This window comes from Anopheles nili, chromosome 3 (assembly GCF_943737925.1).
Source record: "Anopheles nili chromosome 3, idAnoNiliSN_F5_01, whole genome shotgun sequence".
Classification (NCBI taxonomy): domain Eukaryota; kingdom Metazoa; phylum Arthropoda; class Insecta; order Diptera; family Culicidae; genus Anopheles; species Anopheles nili.
In genome coordinates this window covers 45,567,218-45,589,090 of record NC_071292.1, presented here as the reverse complement: position 1 = coordinate 45,589,090, position 21,873 = coordinate 45,567,218, and the positions used below count along the sequence as shown (strand labels likewise).

Here is a 21,873-nt window from a genome sequence, read left to right as displayed (position 1 = left end):
ATTTCGTCATTAAAATGCGCAGAGGGCCATTCTTTCGGTTTCTCCCAGTTGATGTAAAATTTCTAAAAATTAATCACCTTAGTCCTCATTACAATAGGTTCATCCGGTTTACCATACCTATTTTCGAGCCCCATTAATAACTGGTTGTGATTTATCCATATTACTATGGTAGGACAAATTTTATTGAATCCTTTCAAAGGTAAACCCTTTAGGTGAGGGTATTGCTTAGACAAGCCTTCGTAATCCAACGACCAAAAAGGTAGATTAAAATTTTCAACCGTCAGTACGTTTTTAAGTTTATAACTTTTCTTTCCTTGGCCTCTAATAGCCGATTTCACTTGCTGGCTTCCATCCTGATGTGATGAAAATTCTTGGCTCCAAGATAGATGAAGCAGATCATTTTTCCCGTCAAATTCAATTGTTGTGCGATTTCATTTTCTATTAATGTGATCGAAGATCGTGTATCAAAAAATGTATAAGTTTTGTTGGCGCGCGAATCTCGGGTTCGGCCACGCGAAGGAAATGACCTTCTGAACCTTAAGTCCAGCCGCCGACGGTGGGTTTTAAAGTGTGGGATTCTGCCCAAAAAGTGATTACTGCGCCCGTATGTTCATTTAACTACCCGATAGTATTTTCGGTGTATAGAAACATATGCTGCGAAAATGGAACAACTGATGCAATTATCGGTGAGGGTAGAGGACCCGGATGAGATTCAACAACAAATGCTTACGGAGAAGTTAACAAAATTTAAAAAAAAATGGAGAAGTTTTTCCGTTGAGTTTCTGAATATAAATTTGCTTTATATAAAAATATTCGTTGCTTAAATACTAAATTATCTGATTTTGTTAGTTCGTATCGGATACAATTTATCCTCGTGTTGGTATAATTACCGTGTGCATGTGAAGAAGATAGAACCTTTTTCTAAGCTTCGTTTGCTTATGGTTCTGGGCCATATGGTTTTTTTTCTTTATTTCGTGCGAGATCTTGTTATGATATCTTTTCGGTTGGTACATAGTGTGTTTGTTTATGGCCGTCTAACATCCGCTCCGTGGGTCCTATGCGCGTTATGCTTATTGCTTATGATTTTATTATATTTTTAAGACTTTGCTTATCTCGGGTTGTCGTTTTCCGGGCCTTTTCCATGACTGTTTTTCTATATGTATTTAGGACACCAAAAAACGTAACCAGACCATAAGTTACAATTGTAATACAAACCGTTGCATACGCAACAGTGATAATTGTAAGGATATTATTTTTAAAGCATAATTGAGCTTCAAGCGTTTTTAAAATTGACGTACCGAGAATTCCAAAGAAGAATGAATGAAAATCGTGCATAATAAATTGAAATTTTATGCTAGATCTAGGGTAAAAAAATGCAATGTCAATGGTCGAAGTGGCGTTAAATTTGCCTGTGGTACTTTTTATACTACAACAAGAATGCTCGTATGGTTTTGAGTGCATGTAGGCATGTGCGAGTTTGGGCGATATTAGATTAACATTAGATCCACTATCTATCAAAAATGGAAATTCTCCCTGTGTTGTCCGCAAAAAGATGTATGGGAGAAATGGCTTCACCATTTTGCGGCCCAATCTAAAAAATGATTCTCTTCTTGGTACATGCTATTAGTTGGTTCATAAGTTTGTCTTAGATTTCCATTTTCCTGCAACATAGTCTAACGGAGCATCTACTGCATATGGTTGCCTTTGTTGTCCTGTTCCCTTGCGTTCCTGACTTCTATTTGCATAATTAAGGGATTTCGATCGTATGGATGGATCTACTTCCATAGGCACTGGATAGCCGTTATTTTTTTGCTCAGCTGGATTTTTTCTAATGTTATAATTATTTGGTATATTGATATTTTGGCCATATTGATTGGCTGGACCAATATATTCTCGATTGGTATAATTCCTAGTGTGACTATACTGAGGGGTGGGAAAATTAATCCTTGGATGGAAATTTTGGCCCTGATTCGAAAAATTTCTTGGCGGCAAGGGTGGTTCTGGGTAGTTTTGGCTATGATGACCAGTCCTCCTAGAAGGTGGTGTATAAAGGTCTCGAGGTTTGGGAATGTGGTTAAAACGAAGTTCAGATTTGAATGGTGCTGACCCCAAATTGATATTGCAGTATTCTAAACAATAATTATAAGCCGCGTTTAAATTTGACGGATTATTATTTTTTTTACAAAAAACAGAGAGGATTATCCAAACCTCTTATAAAGCAATCCAAAGCTTTCTCTCGGAATTATGTTGAATAGGCTTCGAAATTAGCAGCATATTTCGGATCGGTTTGAGCTTGAGCGAATTATAGCGTTCTGTAGATCGTTTACTCTACTGAAATAACTGCTCAGGCTTTCACCTTGTTTCTTGCTGATCGCGCTGAGTTCGTGATCCAGCGTTTTCAATTCCCTTTTATCCTTATAGTAGAGGAGTAGGGTTGATTTAATATGTGACCAACGACTTGTAACACAGTTAGAGTTCAATACATCAGCTGCTTCGCCCTTAATTTTTCGCCTAATTGTACCTTCGATCACGTGGTAGGCTGCGGAATCCCTCGGAAGTTTAGCGTACATTTGTAGTATGTGTTCCACTTCCATCACCCATCTCATTAATTCACTAGCTTTACCATCAAAAACTGGTAACTCTTTGACAAAATCTGGGATTTTACCCACTTGAATATACTCCTCATAGGACATTGTGTTTTCTGTGACCATCCTGTTTTTAAAATATGCTTCCTGTCTTTTCTTTTTCCTATCAAAATCATACACCTTTTAGTCATACACCTTGGAATGCACTTTTATTTGAATTGATTCGTGTGATTACTATCAAGTTTAAGATTCTAATTTTTTAAATCCCTGGAAAATTTCTTGAATTGTTTTCTTCACTTTTTTATCGTTTACTAATCTTGCTTAAAAATAAGGTGACTCACAGTAAAATCAATGTAAAACTGATGAAGCTCATGCTCTGTCGTTCTTCGAGGCTGCTTGATGCTCCGGGTGGTCCATTTTGGATGGTGGTCCTACTACGGGTCCTCGGCTTCTTTCGGAAGAAATGTTCGCGAATTGCAGTATCCGGTGATCTTGTTAGGTGGTGGTCCTTCGTCGTTTGTGCAGGGTTTATATTTTCAAATCACCTCACTTTGATTTCAGGTCCCTATTCGGGCGCCAGTTAACACTTCCACTTGGTGTAAGTCGCTGAGCAGGTAAGCGGTTGCTTATTCGTCTCAGGCCTTTCCATTATTGTAGATATTGTAAAAAATAGAAGATACGTGACGATGGATGATAACTCGCGCGAGTAGAGTAATCTCCTTTCTGGAGCCACCATTTGTTGTCGTGCATAATTTTTTCTGTAACTAGAGCATCTAATGAGAAGCTTTAAACATTAGGATATTGCCCGGTCAAAAACGGTCTAGAACAGCAGCTTTAAGTTGTAGCCCGGGTGTTACGAGTAGGATGTCCGGATGTAGGGTCACGCAAAGGTATGGCCCTGCTGTTCGAAGCTACCCTCAGGTCGTAGCAATTATAAGAGGGATCTCTCCGCCCGAGATCAATTGTCTGCAGAATTCACTGGATCCCTATTATCGTCCCGCTAGTTGCTCCTCGCCTTTTGCCGCAGAATGGGGGTTCCGAATTCAGCAGAACTTTCGGATAGTTTTGGGTAGAGTACCCTGATGTGTGCCAGTCTTAGCCGAGAGGAGAATTCCGTTCTTTCGTTGAGATTAAAACAAGTCTTTTCTTTTCGAGCTCTAGATCGACAACTGATTTATTTGGCATAGCATAGCATTGCATTTTTATTCAAACCTTTTATTTGGTTTACAAATATTTGAAGTTATTATACAGAGGAACACATCGTTATTTCGCTTTACAACTCTTAAGATTAGTCTAGCTACGTTAGATAGCTTTGCAAAACTGATTTCGGTAGATTGTTAACAGCCCTACCATCTGAATTGTGTTATTTGGAATTAATTATTACTATTCTTATTGCAATCACTATTTTATCAGATTCATCAAATTTTATTGACGCAACTTGTCCCAGTATCATATGGTCTTCGGGAATACTTCTTGAGAATTCATCTCTTATTTTATTTATTACTGTAGGAGCTAAATGCTCAATATTCATCATCCGATATTTGGCTTCATTTGATGATATTACTTGGTGGGCTATTAGAGTCAATTCTAATAATCCAATTCTGGCTAAAAATTGCTTTTGTATCGAATTAGTCTGTTTTATTTCTTCTTTGAGAATATTCGTTTTGTTTTTGAACATTTCCACCTTTTGTTGAGAGTTTTCATTGGTTGCTCGAAAAGCACTAAATATTTCTTTGTATTTGATTTGCTCTAAAGTTTCCATTTTTGATAACTCATCTTTTATCTCATCTCCTCAACATATCTCTCGAACAGGCCCCGCGAAGGAATGGCCTCCTAGCACGAGAGTACCGCTGGCAGCAGCAAATATAAAATTGTACAGGAATCTGCCCGAGCAAGGTCTTGCACCAAGTTGATCTCCAAGGAGGGTTCCAACCTTCCCGCTAGTTGTTCCAGATACCAAATAATTTGGGGAACCTATGCCGCAGAACGGGGTGATCTGTGGTAACGAGACAGTTCGGATGTGGGCAGAAACCTGACGTGAGAAACAACCGTGCTGTGTGCGCGAGGAAAGCGTATCGAAATGAAAGATAACCTCCTCGTGTGAGCTATTGATTGAATCTAATTTATTATTTACAAATACGGTCCTTATATAGTAGAGTTTCTTATACCTAGTTGTCTCCTTCCTTTTCTTACTATTGTTTCCCGTACGCACATAAGATTCTAGAGGAGTATGAATGTACCTAGATTTGTTAATGGGAATTGCATCCTGCATCCTACCAAAACATTCATAAACATCGATGCATTAATGTTGGATATTTCCAACCGTTATGATTATACTTTAGGTTATTACATTTTTCGTTCATACCCGCTTTCTGGAGAATCCTACTTTGTTCTTGCGCTTACATGAATGAGTCCTTTTGTTACCTGTTTAATTGCCGTCTTAATTTTGGGATAAACCCGAACCCGCTTGGTTCGGTGTTATTTTGCTATGTTTTATGCGTTCAACCCTTATTTTATGACCGACGCGCTTGTATCCTGTCTCGTGTATCGCGCCTTTCTGTCCTCATATGTTTATTTGGGCAAACGATACCGATCCTTCCACAAGTTACAGGTAAAGATGCAAAGAGTTTCAAACCGATACGTTGCGCGAGTTAACGAACTATCACTTCGGATTGTAAAGAAGTTAAGCGAGACGAAAGCTTCCTTCTTCTAAGACGGTTAGGCTGAGAGTCCCTCCTTTGGTTTTATTGTGGTATATATATATATCTTTGTGTTTAAAAGGGATTGGGTGACGAAAGGAAGGATAAAGAGAAAGGAAGTAGATATCGGTTATCGTTCGGATGACGATCTTGTATTGGTTTAGGGCTATCACTGTTGAAGGGATGTAGAATCAGGTACGGGCGTCCGATCGGCCGGTTGACGAGATTGTGTTATCGTTGAAGGGATGCAGAATCTTGTATTGGTTTAGGGCTATCACTGTTGAAGGGATGTAGAATCAGGTACGGATGCTTTATCGGTTGGGTTGCTCCGATAACTTGCCCCTCCCTAAATCTGAGGCTCCGTACGAAGGCATTCTTTCATAGTTGGCGGTTTGTAGATTGCCGTTGTATGTGATGCCGGTTGTGTATTAATGTTGATGTCTGTCCTTTTCTTACATATTTTTAACACAATGTATCCACCGACAGCAATCAATATTATAAACGGAGTGCTTACCAGGCTAGATATTGACCACGTTTTCCATGTGATACTGTGTGATTCTAAATGGATTTGTTTCATCTCCGATCTTAATTCTTTGTGTAGTTCGTGTAGATGCTCAAGACTCAAATTCACGACTTTGTTCTGTTGTGTCACTTCTATGCCATAGATAGGAAGATTGATCGGTGATCCCGGAAAACTAATCGTGTTGCTTGAAATAGTTTTGTTATTAAAGAAAATATTGCAATCTTCATATGCAACGATAAATGAACCAGTAAGGTTTCGTTCTCGTATGCCACACGTCGTATCAAATATAAACCAAACGGATGAACTGATAAGTAAGTGACTTCTATCTAAAGTTATAACTTCTTGTGTTGATGGGTTCGATATAAAATCGCAAGATGCTGGTTGTCCTTTTATAATTGCTGGTATGCATGTCGTGTTGTCTTCTTGTAGATCTTTATCTTGTTCTCTTCGCAACCTCTGTGTGCTCTGTTATGTTCCTTGCAGATAATGTCTAATTGATCGTTGTAATTTTCTATATCCTCTAATTTTTTTTGTGTAAAACGAATTTTTAGCAAATTTTGCCTCCCAAAGTTTTTCTTGTAAACTTCTTGAATTTTTCCCATTAGGGCTTCACTAGTGAACAATCCATTTAGTTTCGAGGGGTCAGCATATTTTTTCAAAATGTTCAATAGAGTTGAATCACTAGTGTTTGAAATTGTGACATCAAATCTTTTAAAGTTGGTAAATGGTTCAGTTGATGCAACATGATCGGATCCTTCGTTTAAAATGATTTGCTGTCGAAAAGCGTTTAAAGGTGCTTCAGTAGAGGGAATAAAAAAATTATCACTATCATCTGCAGAATGTTGTGTAGCTGTCATTAAGCATACTATTCGGCTCAGTGCATCTACCACTACATTGGTTTTACCTGGTTTATAGATAATTTCATAATCGTGCTCTTCCAAGTATGCTTTCCAACGTTTTAATTTTGCATTAGTATTTCCTTGTGAGAGGGTAAATGTGAGAGGTTGGTGATCGGTCAATATTTTAAATTTTGTACCATATAGGTAATTCCTAAATGTCTTTAAAGCCCATATAATTGCAAGCATCTCTTTTTCTGGAACAGAGTATGACTCTTCCGTTTTAGAGAGTGTTTGGGAACTAAAATGAATAAGTTTTTCTTTTCCCAGTTCACCTTGTGAAAGAACCGCACCAATTGCATAATCTGAGGCGTCCGTAGTAAGTATAAACGGTACGCTATAATCTGGATAAATTAGAACGTCTGACGAGGATAATACGTTTTTTAATTTTTCGAAACATTTTATTTGTTCCGTGGAAAGTGTTATTTTGCTATTTGAAGTCGTACTTTTCTCACCTCGTAGTCTATTGGTTAAAGGTTTCGCTATTCTCGCATAGTCCTTAATAAATCTCCTATAATAACCTGTCAATCCCAAAAACGATCTCAACTGTTTGATTGTTTTTGGTGGGGGAAATAATTTTATGACTTCAATCTTTTTTTCATTTGGTTTCAATCCTTCACTTGAAATAATATGTCCTAAAAATTCAATCTCTTTGTGAAGGAATTCGGATTTATCTAATTGAACCTTTAGATTGGAAGCATTCAGAGTTGAAAGAACTTTATCTAGATTATCCAAATGTTCTTCAATTGTTCTACCGAATACAATTACATCATCCATATAGATGTAACAGATTTTGCCTATGTGTTCGCGGAGTATATCATCAATAGCTCTTTGAAAAATGGCTGGTGCATTTTTTAAACCAAACGGCATTCTTGTAAATTCATATTTACCGTTGTTAATAGAGAACGCAGTTTTTTCAATATCCTGTGCATTCATCTGAATTTGATGAAAACCTGATGCAAGGTCAAGATTTGAAAAGTATTGTTGGCCGCGTAGTTGATCAAGGACATACGATATTTCTGGCATCGGATACCTATCACTTATAGTTTTTTCATTCAATTTCCGGTAATCTATTACCATCCTAAACTTTTTTTCACCAGAAGCATCTACTTTCTTTGGAACGATCCAGACGGGAGATGTCCAAGCGGATCTTGATGGTCTAATTATTCCATTTTCCAGAAGATTCCTAATTTGTGTATTAACTTCTTCCGTATATGCTGCTGGATATGGATAGACCCGTTGATGTACTGGTATTTCATCAGTTGTATTTATACGACATTCTACTCTTGTCGCACACGATAACTTTATATTAGGCTCATAAAAAACATGCTCATTTTTCTGTAATACACGTGTTAATTTTCCTTGTTCTGAGGGCTCTAAATGATCTAGTCTAAAATCAATCACATTATTTTCCTTTTGTTTCACATATTTCTTAAATGGTATTACAAAAGGAGTTCCCAAATCAGTTGCTATTATCAAATTATTTTTTTCGAAACATAATCTTGTATTAAGTGTTTTGAGTATGGCCGTACCTACGATGCCATGAAAAAATGAGTGGAAATCGTGAATCAAAAATTGAAATTTCAACATGGATTTTGGTTCAAAAAAAGCAATGTCGATTGCTGATTTAATGTTGAATTCGCCGTTAGCGCTTGTAATTTTAGAGGCATTAATTTCATATGGTTTGCTTCTTTTGTAAGATGAAGCTAATTTAGACGAAATCAGGTTAATATTCGATCCTGAATCGATTAAAAATGGGTATTCTCCTGAGGCTGTCCGCAAGATGATATATGGAAGGAATGATTTCACCATCCTGCGGTCCATTCTAAAAAATTACTCTCTACCTCAGTTTGTTGGTTAGAGGTGCTACGAAATGTTTCTGTGTTCCTAGTTAAATCTATTTCATTAAGATGGGGTGATCCTGAAACATACTCCAGTGGCGTATCAATGGAGTATATTTGACCATTGTGAGGGAAGGGCTTTTTATAGTTTGGTCGATTGGCATAGTTCAAGGAGTTCGATCGTATAGAAGGATCGACCTCCATGGGTACAGGGTAATTATTGTGATGTTGTGTTGAAGGCATCCGCTGATGATTCGCGGGCTGACTAGTATATCCCTCAGGGTACATATTCCTACGTTGCGGAAAATTCCTATGCTGAGGGAAATTTCTTGGTGGGAGGGGTGGTCTTTGCTGATTTGTATTAAAAATAGGGCGTGGTGGTGGAACGTAAAGCTCTCGCGGTTTTGGTATGTTATTTACCCTTGTGTCTGATTTGAATGGAGCAGATCTCATGTTCATGTTGCAGTATTCAAGGCAATAATTGTATGCTGCATTTAGGTTACTGGGTTGATGGTTTTTTAGTAAAAAGCAAAGAGGGTTCTCAAGACCTCTAATAAAACAATCGAGTGCTTTTTCTCTAAAATATGCTACATGAACTTCTGAATTAATAGCGTATTTAGGATCAGTCTGAATTTGTGTTACTATTGCTGTTAGTAAATCATTTACTCGACTGAAGTAACTGCTTAGAGATTCTGAATATTTTTTACTGATCCCTGTGAGCTCGTGGTCAAGAGTTTTAAGCTCCCTTTTATCTTTATAGTAAAGCAGCAGGGTAGATTTGATACTCGACCAATCACCCGTTATGCAGCTTGTATTAAGCACATCTGCCGCTTCACCTTTGATTTTTCTGCGAATTGTTCCCTCAATCACATGATATTCGATTGATTCTCTCGGAAGACGGGCGTACATTCTAAGTACGTTTTCGACTTCTAGTATCCATCTCATAAGGCTGCTAGCGTTTCCTTCGAAATTGGGAATATCGCGAACATAATCGGGAACTTTTCCGATTTGTAAAAACTCCTCATGGCTCATAAAATTTTCAGTAGGAGGACTCATTCTGTTTTTATCACACAGTGCTCTTCTTTTTTCCTTCCTATTCGAACAAACTTTTTGCATAAATTTTTAACTTTTATCTAACCTGTTTCCTTCAGAATTCACTTGTTATTTATAAGCTCACTTTTTTTTGTAAATTATGCTCCTTATATGCTTATGTTAGAATACAACAGATTTTGACTTACGCCAGTACCGTAATCACGAAGATCATGTTCCTTTTTCCTATTTCGACGGCGTGATGCTTCGGGGTAGTCCTTTTTGGGGTGTGCCTACTAAGGGTCCTAGGCTTCTTCGGGGAGAGATGTCCTCGAGTGCAGATCGAAAGTGGTCCTTGGTCGTTTGTGCAGGGTTGGTTTTTATTTTTGAATCACCTCACTTTGACTTCAGGTCCCTATTCGGGCGCCAGTTAACGAACTATCACTTCGGATTGTAAAGAAGTTAAGCGAGACGAAAGCTTCCTTCTTCTAAGACGGTTAGGCTGAGAGTCCCTCCTTTGGTTTTATTGTGGTATATATATATATATCTTTGTGTTTAAAAGGGATTGGGTGACGAAAGGAAGGATAAAGAGAAAGGAAGTAGATATCGGTTATCGTTCGGATGACGATCTTGTATTGGTTTAGGGCTATCACTGTTGAAGGGATGTAGAATCAGGTACGGGCGTCCGATCGGCCGGTTGACGAGATTGTGTTATCGTTGAAGGGATGCAGAATCTTGTATTGGTTTAGGGCTATCACTGTTGAAGGGATGTAGAATCAGGTACGGATGCTTTATCGGTTGGGTTGCTCCGATAACTCGCGCGCAACATTCTCCCCTTTGTAATTTATCCTGATGAATTACACTTGATCACGAGGTTTGAAATGCCGCCTAACGGATTGTTCTTTTAGTTCTATTACTTCGGGAATTGCCTCGCCTGATTTCTTAGCCCTTGAGCGTTTGAGGTAAAATAGTAAGCCTGCTACTGCGCCTAATATGCCGCTGATTACTAGAGTGCAGAGTATTATTAAAACCGTATGATTTTCAATTATCGTAGATGGTTAGTTTTCAATAGTATCGTGTTTGATGAAATAGTGCTTCACTTGATTTTCTTTTGCTACTTCTGCGCTGATTTCCTGATTCATGGAGTACAGTGTACATCCTGTATCCATTTCTATGAGAGCTGCATGATAGATTAATTTAATTGTACGTTCGTTGCAATTGAAGTGTATATTATTCAATTCGTTAGTGTAGTATAATACCGAGTTAGCTTCTTTCATATGATACATTTTAGTATAAGAATTTTGTAGAGTCTCAATTTTGCAATTAGTAGATACTTCATTGAATAATTTTTGCGTTAAACAATTTTTTTCTGTTAACAACGTAGGATGATGTTCTACACAAAATGTCTTGTTAATCCACTCTGTATTTTGTGGATAAAAGTATTTCCTAACATCATTTATAGCGACTACCGTTTCATTCAAGTGAATCACTCGTTTACCTAGCCTGTCGGGAACAGGGTACGCTTTAAAAACCTCATAGGGTTTGTTTTCCATAATTAAAACGGATAATGTTATTGTTATGTTCCCAAATTCCTCTTGCACTTTAATCTGCGGTTTATTATACACAGTGTGTCCGCTTGGAATGTTTGCACTAAATTCATTTAAAACTTTTTCTACTTCTTCTTGAGCTAAAGGTTCAACTCTTAACATTCGATATTTTTCTTCAATGTTCGATATCATTTGATGCGCTACGAGTGTCAGTTCTAATAATCTAATTCTCGCAAGAATATGTTTGTTCTTTGTATCAGCATCTTTTATCTCTTGTTCCAAGTGCAATGTTTTATTTTTGAAAATTCTTTCTGTATTTCTAGAATGTTCATGTACCGCGCTTAAGCTTCGAAACAGTTCTTTAAACTTGACTTGTTCAATAGTTTGCAATTTACTTAGTTCTTCTTTTACTTCGTCTCCACCAACTAACATGTCTTTTAAAAATCCTAATATTCCACCACTGCGCTTTGTTCTTGTCGTTATTCTTATCTGTCGCTCCACATGGAAGCTTTGCTGGCGTATCATTGCTATCGCATCACCAAGATTCGTTTTTCTTGCTTCTCGTAAATCCATTAAATCAAGGTACAGTTCATTCAAATCATACCTCATTTGATGCATCATCCCAATGTCGTCTCTCGGGTTGATGTCTGTAGTTACGCTCTTTTGTATTGACCCTCGTTGCACTAAACATGTCCCGATATGGTTGAACAGGATTCCTCCTTCAGCCACTTGTTGAAGTTTATATGGCTTGGCTGGGGCGGTGAGTGCGAGGATGGACATCATTAACATTACCTTGTGTGCCCAGGTACAAGGCGCTATTCGTCGCTTTCGAGGTCTCGAGGTTACCTGAGAATTTTGGGATTTAAGCTTGTGTTTCGTGTGTGGTGAATTAGTGGGTGTTTTGTTTATGACGAGTTGTTGTTCTTTCTGAGTTACGTCGATGACCGCCACTTTGATTGCCGGTCTTTTCAAAACTCCATTCGCTGTCTTCACTTCCACTGATCGTATCTGCCCATCTGGTGCTGGGTAGACCTTTATGATTCTTCCCTTGGTCCAGCTTCCCGGTGGCATGTTGTGTTCTATAATCACGACCACATCATCCAATTTGATGGGTTCTATCTTGTTTGTCCACTTGTTTCTCTTTATCAAACCGGGCAAATACTCCTTTTTCCAACGGTCCCAAAAGATTTTTCCGTAGTGTTGAACTAGCTTGAATTGTTTCCTGTCGACGTGCTGAGTATCCAAGGCATATGGCGGGACTACATCTACTCCTTTGCCTATGAGGAAATGAAATGGTGTGAGTATTTCATCCTCGTCCATGGATAATGGAATATGCGTTAATGGGCGAGCATTTATCATGGCTTCGATTTGAATTAGTGTCGCCCTTAGCGTCTCTGGTGCGGGTTTTCGATTCTTCCACTGGTCGTTCAGAAAGCGTAATGCTTTTTTAATAATTTGAATGAGCCTTTCCCAAGAACCACCAAAATGCGGTGCAGCTGGTGGGTTAAAATGCCATTCTATGTCGTATTGCAGAGCTGCATCCTTTTCCGTTCGTTGATTCACTTCTTGAATTAAACGTTTTAGTTCTTTTTCGGCGCCTACGAAGTTTGTGCCGTTGTCACTATATAAGTGTGAAATCTTTCCGCGATGATGTTGGAAGTTTCGTAAGCACACAAGAAAACTGTCCGTGTCGAGTTTTTCTGCCATTTCGATATGCACTGCTCTTGTTGACATACATGTGAATATACATCCCCAACGTTTTTCAACTGATCTTTTCACAGTAACTTCCAAAGGGCCGAAGTAATCTACTCCGCTATGTAAGAAAGGTGGGTTGTAGGGGTTACACCTAAACGTTGGTAGCGGTGCCATAATCGGTGCTTTTGGTGCTGCTGATGATAAAATACACTTTTGGCAACAGCTTTTAACATTTTTCAATACACTTCTTATGTTGACGATCCAGAATGTTTGTCGTAGTGCTGCTATGACAACATTATCGGCTTGATGAAAATGTTTTTCATGATAGCTTCTTACTATCATTTTAACTATTCTCCCCTTACTAGGGAGTAGAATTGGAGTTCTTGCACTTTCCGTAATTACACTGATGTTTTCTAACCGATCTTTGGATCTTAACACACCATGTTCATCTAAATATGGCATCAATGTCCGAATATTGCTGGATTTTGTTGCTTATTATCATCAAGGTGGTATGTAAAAGTTTCGCGGTTTTGGAATATGATTGATACGAGGTTCCGATTTAAATCGTGTTGGCCTCATATTCATGTTACAATATTCCATGCAATAATTATATGTAGCGTTTAAATTTGACGGATTATTGTTCTTAAGCAAAAAAAAACAAAGAGTATTATCCAAACCTCTTATAAAACGGTCTAAAGCTTTTTCCCTGAAATGGAATGAATGAGGTACAACATTTGAAGCATATTTAGGAATGATTTGCGCTAGCGATTATTGTATTCTGTAGATCATTCACTCTACTAAAATAGCTGCTTAGACTTTCATCAAGCATCTTGCTGATCGCGTTGAGTCACTAGCTTTTCCATCGAATATTGCAAAATATCAAATATTACAAAATCTGGGACTTTATCCTCTTGAATGAACTTTTCGTAAGTCGTTATATTTTCTGTAACCATTCTGTTTTTAAAATACATTTGCATTTTCTTCTTTCTGTCATATTTATTTATCATTCAAGTATTTCAAAATTTTGTTCATTTGAATCAACATTTAGCTTAAGATGGAATTGGTTATTGTTTTCATGAATTCTGCTTTTCAACTTTCAACGAAAAAATTAGTATTATCTTAAAATATAAGGTGACTTACAATAGCATCTAAGCTCAAGGTGATCCTTTTTAAGATGATGGTTGTTGGCGCGCGGAACTCGGGTTCGGCCACGCGAAGGAATTGGCCTTCTGAACCTTAAGTCCAACCGCCGACGGTGGTTTTTAAAAGTGTGGGATTCTGCCTTAAATTGATTATTGCACCCGAATGTTCGTTAAGCTTTCCGCTAGTGTTCTCGGTGTATGGATACCTATGCAGTGAAAGTGGAACAACTGATGTAATAATCGGTAAGGGCAGAAACCCGGTTGAGATTCAACAACAAATGCTTAAGGAGAGGCCAAGAAAATTCAAAAGAAAGTCGAAACGTTTCTCCGTTGAGTTTCTGAATATAAATCTGCTTTATTTACAAATTTTCGATGCTTAAATACTAAATCCTCTGATCCTGTTAGTTCGCATACTGTGTACGTGTGAAGAAGATAGAACCTTTTTCTATGCTTCGTTCATGGTTTTGGTGTATCTTATCGGTTGGTACATAATGTGTTTGTTTATGGTCGTCTAGCATTCGCTCCGTGGGTGTTTGTTTGGGCAAACTGTAAAGATCCTTCCACATGTTACAGGTATTGACTAAATTATTTTAAACCTATCCGTTGCATTTGAAACACGATTTTTTCTAAAAATTTTGTGATCTTTTTCTTGTTTATTCGTACCCATTTTAACGGGTTTGCCTGATCATTTGTTATAACAAGAGTCTGTTTCTACTGATATTCTTGTTACCTTGTCATGAGAGAAGAAATCTCGCTTCAACTCGATTACGACAGACCTAATAGACTCATAATCTTTGTAAAATTTTCGAAAGAGATGTGTAAATTGGAAAGCTTAAACATTCCATACTATTACGAGCATAAAATATGGAAATGAAACAGGAAAAAAAGAGAAAGAGATGAGCGAAGAGATAATAGTTACAATCAATTGTAGGCTGGCGATGAAGCGTATGAATAAGCGAATGTGAATGATGTGGTTGAATAGATAATAGAGATGTGGTCGAATAAGTACGGCGGAAGGAATAAGGAAGAATATATGTTTAGTATAGTTGTATTAAAAGCTATAAACATCGAGTGAATAAGGTGAGAGAAGAGAAAAAAGAAGATGGATTAGGAAAAAGGATAAAATTATGACTGAAAGGATAGGATAGGTCTATGTAAAGAGACAGGATAGATGATGTCAAGAACAACTGAGAATAACACTGGATGAAAGAAGCGATGAAGGATGGTTGACCGATCTAAGGGGTTGACGGTAGTAACAAAGGATAAAATGGAAGAAATAATACAGGGAATGATTGTCAGCGGGATAGTATATGTGTAGAGTATAGTATCATCAAGAATAAATTTGCAGGGATGGCTATTGAAAAAATGTAACATGTAACTTAAAAAACATATAAAACATAGGAATTATTTAGATCTGCAATGCGGAATGCATTGATACAAATATAAGAAAACCGCAAAACGCCAATAGGAACAGTAAAAATAATGGACTGCCGAATCTAATCAAATCTATCAACGCAAAATGTCAATAGGAACAGTAAAAAATAATAGACTGCCGAATCTAATCAAATCTAAAGTAAGGATATAAAGCTTATGGAATAAGAGCCCTGGACCGTTTGCCATCATTGACGAAGCTTGAGCCTGATATTTCATCCTATGAGACGAAGCAAGTGTGTGGGATAAACCTCAGTCTTGATGCAATGACGAAGATATCTTGAAGATCGGAAGGACTTTATGGCTGGCAAATGTAATGAAAATGCAATGTTTCGCCAGTAAGCTGTTGGCCATGAACTCGAACAGCACGAGACGTAGTGATATGGAAATAATTTCTAGTTGGCATCAAGTAATCAACAAACTGCGAAATATAAGAAGTTGGCAAGACGTGTACAACTAAGGATATATTCTATAGAGAGCAAATATGAACCATGGACACATTTTCAAGTTCAACCTCGCAACGTCAAAAACAACCATATCATCAGATGCATGTAGCAAAGTAAACAGTAACTCTTAAACCAAATTTGATGTGTTGAAAGTTACTCACGAACGGCTTTCCACGAGGTAAGTGAAATAATGTTGTAATGATAACAACCGATGTGCTGATTAATGTTAATGGTTTTATTTCCAGCAGGCCCACCACAAATCATTTACTAGGAAACCTACCTTTGTTTGTGTGGATTTCGAAATATAGACTGATATTCTTCGGCTTTCGTAATGGAAATAAAAAATGCCAATATGAAAACGTTCACTTAGATAGACAAATAATCCGATCATATCTGAGATAGATAGTTATCGTAAAGCAAAAACCACATGGTGAGTAGATGATAGTAGAATAAAAGTGAACAAAATTATTTAATTTTTTTATATTTTTACAGTAATATTTGATAGTGCATAATAACGAAAGTATCTAAAATAAAGGCGAATTTATTTTTATGGAGAATAGAAGTCAAATTGGGTAAGCACATGAGAATAATAATCAGCAATAAAATATGTTAATTTTTTTCTATCTTTTATCGTTAGGTGTCTGCAAGCTGTAAAAACATGTTCTTCAAACTATAAATACATGTCAATGGTTTATGTATTAGAGATCGATGCGAGATAAAATATGAAGCTCTTTTATAATATGTAAAGCTTATTAAGCGCAACTTTTGTATTATGATGCTTACGGTCCGACTAGAGTTTTTCCATATACCACTCAACATATAACGGCGTACGGGAATACAACATTCGCTCCTTATGGCTACCCTAATTTGGAATTAGCTGTTCCTGTTTATTAAGTTAAGTTTAGTAGTATTAAATAGCACATAACGATAAAAACTCAAGGAAATGTTTTATACTAGGTGGTAGAATAAGTACTAGTTTGTATTATATTTCATTTATTATAATTAAATAAATTGTAAACCGACCCTATAGCAATAAATCAACTATTATTCACATAATAATTTAATGACGATCGCTTAAAATATTGTACTATGTTTAAAATGTGTAATAAAATTACTTGTATAAATAAAAGAAAAACAAACTAAATTTTAAACCATGAATTAAATATGTTTATAACTTGAGAATCTGAGGGTGCTGTAATGATATGACCGGGTGGACATGAACGGACGGTGGACCAGGTTGATTTTGAACGAACACATTTTAGCACAATGCAATCTAGGTTGATTATGATTTGATTATTGAAAGATATGAAAGAAACGAGAGGGACATATGGCCTATAGTTGCCGGTCCTACAATTAACTAACAAGAAGAAGAAAGAAGCGACAGATTTTTAAGCAGCTGGAAGAGGAAGTATGTTTCAAATGTTATAGTTGTTAAACCTAATACAAACTTCGAATATTCCAAGTCATATTTCATATGGGAAAGCTACTAGAAATTATCATAATTTAATTCAACGATAAGCACATCTCGGCATTAACGTCCAATTCATTTTATTAAGAATCCAATCGATATTACTCTAGAACAATTTTCATTAATTTTAATCAGTTCACTTATAATTACTAAAATGGCGTATATCACGAACACGAGTCAAAAAAGTGGTTACTTGAATAAGATCGGCCCGCGAATATTGCTGAAATTGTCACAAAAATACTTTAATTGTGTATACTTAATGTCAAAAGTAGTAGTAAAAGTGTCGTATGAGAGAATTGTCGAAACAAGTAGTAGAAGTGTCGTATAACAGAATTGTCAAATATGTTGTGATAAGCATGAAACATTTCATCTCATTCGAAACTTTGGTTTCATTTTTCATTTCTCACTCGTAAGTGAATGAATGAGATTCACTGCATTTTTTATACTCCTGAAAACTCGTCATAGCAATGGTAGAAATAATGGTGATTAAGTTTCGATTAAAGATGATAGAAAAGTAGTAGTAGTACTATCTATATTTTAAAATTGATTTGTTCATTAGAAACAAGTTAGTTTAGTTAAGAGATCTACCCAACGTTTTCAACATGCATAATGTCATGAAATTTTTTCAAGTAAGGAAAATAAATTACATGTACAACCATACAATTGATCCAAGAAGAAAGATGTAACTTACAGTAATCTTAGTAATGAGAACATCTAAACCGTGCTTGTGCATTGTTATCGATTGTTGTTGTCGATAAATGTAATGCAAGGAATGTGCACTGATGTATAAACCAACAACGAAAGTACAGTGTGATATGTCAAACTCGGAGTGAAAAACAAATAAACAAAATATCCGAACAAGACGTACTCCTTGTTATATTTTCCTGATTATTTGAATATACGAAAAACGTAATACGAAAAACAAGTGAAAAAGTGTTTCCTTGACGTGCTATTATTTTCCTCATTTAGTTGATTCTTGTATGCTGAACAACCTTCACTAGAACGGCCGTCGTTCAACACTTCATCCCACAATGCAGCGTGATGGTGTTGAAGATGCGGATACGAACGAAAACGGGGAGGATAATCCGTCTGGAAGTAACACAAATCTCGCCAACAATAGTACTGGTAAGCCGCTACGTTTTACAATTCTATTCGTGCAAATGTTCACTTAAAAGTTATGCGTCATTTTAACATGGTGTTCTAATCTATCACTCCACGTACAAGTTTCTATTTAATGGCCGCTGGTGCTGTTCGGTTAAATCGTCATGTATTTCTTGTAAAAGTACCTTATTGCTAGATTAGACGGTGGCAGGGCTATTGCAGCTGGATACTAACAATATTTACGTAATCATGCGATGTATTGCAAAATGCAATTGAATGCGTTTCGTTCTGGATAAAAATTCGTAAGAATCGCGATGACGTAAAAAGGCCGAATTCCTGCTTTGCTTTGTGCCACAATTGTTTACATACATTGCTTGCTTGTTGATGTGGTTTGATTCCATAGCAGCTGCTTCGTTACAAGCTTTCGTGGTCTGATGAGCACGAATAGTGTTGTTTCAATGAAACAATACGTTAGATCCTCTCGCAGTGAAGCACTACTTGAAAGGAACGACGAGTAATAAACATTTAGAAAGTAATAAATCGTCCCTTGAGAGCAGAAAGTAATAAATTCCTCAAAACAGGAACTCATCCCCAGACGGGAACAAATGATAAAGGCTACAATAATTTAAACGAGTAGTTAGTGTGACAATAGCTATTATATAATAGCAACTATCACTTTTGGTAGCATGTTAAAATTTTGAATTGATTTGTTTAGTTGTCGTCTACTGATGCTTAATGAAGAAAAAAACACCAGTTTATAATTCTGCGCTTCTCACAATCATTACGAGCAATAACACAATACGATCGATCAACGAAGAAAGCTTCTTAGTGGGTTGTCGAAAGTTTGTTATTTAAGTGTACATCTGACTTTTACTACATGATCAAACAATAGTATACAATATTGATTAGTTGTTATTTGTTTTTCTGATATGTTATGTCCAATTATTGAACATGTTGTGAGAACTCATATGTCGTTGTTCCACTGGGATTTTCACAGATAAGAAAAATACGTATACACCCTAATACTACTCACGCTATCATAAACCTAGCGTCCTGATTTGTCCTCAAAATCCTCGGTTTACTGTACATAGATAACACCCGCCTATTATACTTTCATTACACTCTGATACTCTTTCTTACGCTCTTGCACCGATGACGTGCGTTTCGTATTTTGGTGTTTATGCATCGCGCATTTACCGGCGATAGAGGTTTGTTATTATCGAGCTTTCGCTTCATATTTTTGAAGCGGTTGAGGAAAGGAGTTCGTTGCATTATTATTCGCCCATTTATTCTGCGTGTAGGCGAATACTGATTTTTCTGCTTCGATTCGACTGGCCCGTTAACGTTGTTCTAACAGATTTGTATGTAAAAGATTGAACGTTTTATACCGGTATTAACATGACTATGAACACTAAATTCTCAATGTCTTTCATCGCTCGTGAATGATGTGATCTGGATCTGAAATAGATCAGATGTATCACCATCTGTTTTAGAATGTTTACGTTTTACGGCACAACGTTTTGGGAATATAAGTTTTTGAAACGATTGTTCCACAGAGCAATCAGCTGTGGCTTATCAACTCTAAAATGTACTTTCGTTGGAAAATATTTTTTTCGGTATAACATGTTCAAATATCCTGAGAATTTATCTAATGTTACATTGATCATCAGTACTAGCATCTGTTGCGTTTTGCATCGTAATTGCACTGCGTGTTCCTATCATTGGATGTTATATATTTTACTTAATGAGTCAATTGCGATGGCAAGAAGTTTTGTGAAATTATATAGCTTAAATTCACAGTATAAATTATATATTAACAATAATGCACTATAAGAGATTCTGCTTTAGAAAGTCCAAAAATCCTGTTTAAAAACAAATTTACAGAAGTTGTTCCCCGAAAAAATCAATCTTATTGACTATCATCGAATTGACACAAGTTGCTCTTCCCTGGCAAAAACCGGCGGCGATTGAGAATATGAATTTTTGTGGGTGATGTATTGACTAATAGTATTTATTAGTATGTCTATTCCTGCTCGTTGTCAGTTGTACCTCGCTCATTTCTTTGCACTCGTCCGTGCGCTCGCCGTCGTTCGTATCTATTAGCAACATATCGGGAACCGCGGAAGCCGCGACAAGGAGCATTTATCGTCGTTGGCTGTCCAATCGGAGTGGTGTCACGCGTGCTAAGAGTTGGCACCGGGTGGCGTCGCATCGAGATTTCGTATTCGTGGCGGATGTTGTTGTTGTCGCCGTTGTTCTGTTGATATCAAATTTTATGTGTGATTTAGCCAACTAATACCGCTAGCGCGATCATGTGAGAGCAAAACACCATCGATCGTGAGTGATGAGGTAAATGTTGTTGAACGGTCAAGTTTTACGGGTGAAATTCTATCCCATTCGGTACCACAGGAACAATCCCTGCACGCGGGAAGTGAAGTTGTTGTGTCCGTGATTTTTTGTACGAAAAAGAAAGAAAATATAGAAATCAACACACATCTCATCGGTGCTCTGTGGATGGTGCTAAAAATGGCACCTTAAACGGGGCATTACTAGAGATGCTTCCTTTTCCTCTCCGGGCTACCGAAGGAAAGGGAAAAGGGTACCTAGACGTCGGGTTGTCTTGAAAGTATCCTCCCAGTGCGAGTGTTTGCACGGTGTTTGGCTAGTACTAGCCTGTGGTACCTGATATACTAATCCAGAAAATTGTCAGTTAGCAAATAATCAAGCTAACGAACTGGATTAGAAAGTGTTTCGATTGTCTCTCGTTGATTGTGATCGTTAAGGTGATCGTTGTTGATCGAATCTCTAGTGTGACAGAAAGGTTTAAAATACCACAGTGTTTATGTTTGAACGCGGTAGCCTCCATGCAAAGTTACTTAGAATAGTTACCCGTTTTGGACACGCGTTTGCACTGCTATCCCCAGCGCGTAAGTATAGTGCCGGAGAAATTTGGGCAATGGAAATGATACCGTCAGAGCCCTTCTCCTGGATTCCAAGTGTGTGTTTGTATGCAAATGTGCTTAACAAGGGATATTCGCTTACAATTTAATATGAATCCTGTAAGCACCAGCAGCATATCTTTCTATCATAACTGCCATACAGACTAGTGGGAGCTTGGTAAATGAAAATGTGATAAAAGTGGCATGACACTGGATTTTACCTACACATGGCGCAAAGCGTATCTCATGTAATTGTGCTAGGGTGAATTGCCTATTTTTAAAATACGACACGTGCTGTATTTGTTTTGGTAATGAATGTTTATTTTTTCCAACTCAATGAATCCCCTGGTTGCTGTTGCGTAAAAAAATGGTAAAATAATATTTTTGTGATTTTGTTCGTTTACGTAATTCCTGCGGGAAAGATCAAAGTTGTACTGCATTAGCAGTCTAACTGGCTTGCTTAAAGGCCATTTGCTATTCATTATAATTTATTGTTATGCTAAATTGCAATTGAACGTAAATCTTGCAATC

At 37.1% G+C, this 21,873-nt stretch overlaps 2 protein-coding genes across 2 annotated transcripts in view; one reads left to right on the top strand and one right to left on the bottom strand.

Annotated features, from left to right (window-relative positions):
- Positions 1 to 5,630: 5,630 nt before the first annotated feature.
- On the bottom strand, positions 5,631 to 18,035 carry LOC128724425 (uncharacterized). Its single transcript, XM_053818151.1, has 3 exons — positions 17,994 to 18,035; positions 5,945 to 6,272; positions 5,631 to 5,875 (listed from the first exon to the last, which is right to left on the bottom strand). The coding sequence occupies exons 1-3, from the start codon at positions 18,033 to 18,035 to the stop codon at positions 5,631 to 5,633; spliced, it is 615 nt and encodes a 204-aa protein (XP_053674126.1).
- Positions 18,036 to 18,309: 274 nt separating this feature from the next.
- LOC128722667 (protein furry) overlaps positions 18,310 to 21,873 on the top strand; it is a 34,629-nt gene continuing 31,065 nt past the window's right edge. The window contains exon 1 of the mRNA XM_053816343.1: positions 18,310 to 18,427. Coding sequence (XP_053672318.1) covers positions 18,334 to 18,427 — 94 coding nt within the window. The 5' untranslated portion in view covers positions 18,310 to 18,333. The remainder of the gene's footprint in view (positions 18,428 to 21,873) is intronic.

Bases quoted from the DNA above. Each gene is read 5' to 3' on its own strand.
- LOC128724425 (XM_053818151.1), bottom strand. From the start codon at position 18,035: ATGCACAAGCACGGTTTAGATGTTCTCATTACTAAGATTACT. The intron at 6,273-17,993 runs GTAAGTTACATC...GGAACATAACAG, and splicing joins TTCTCATTACTAAGATTACT to AGCACACAGAGGTTGCGAAG. The intron at 5,876-5,944 runs GCATAGAAGTGA...AACTACACAAAG, and splicing joins GATCAATCTTCCTATCTATG to AATTAAGATCGGAGATGAAA.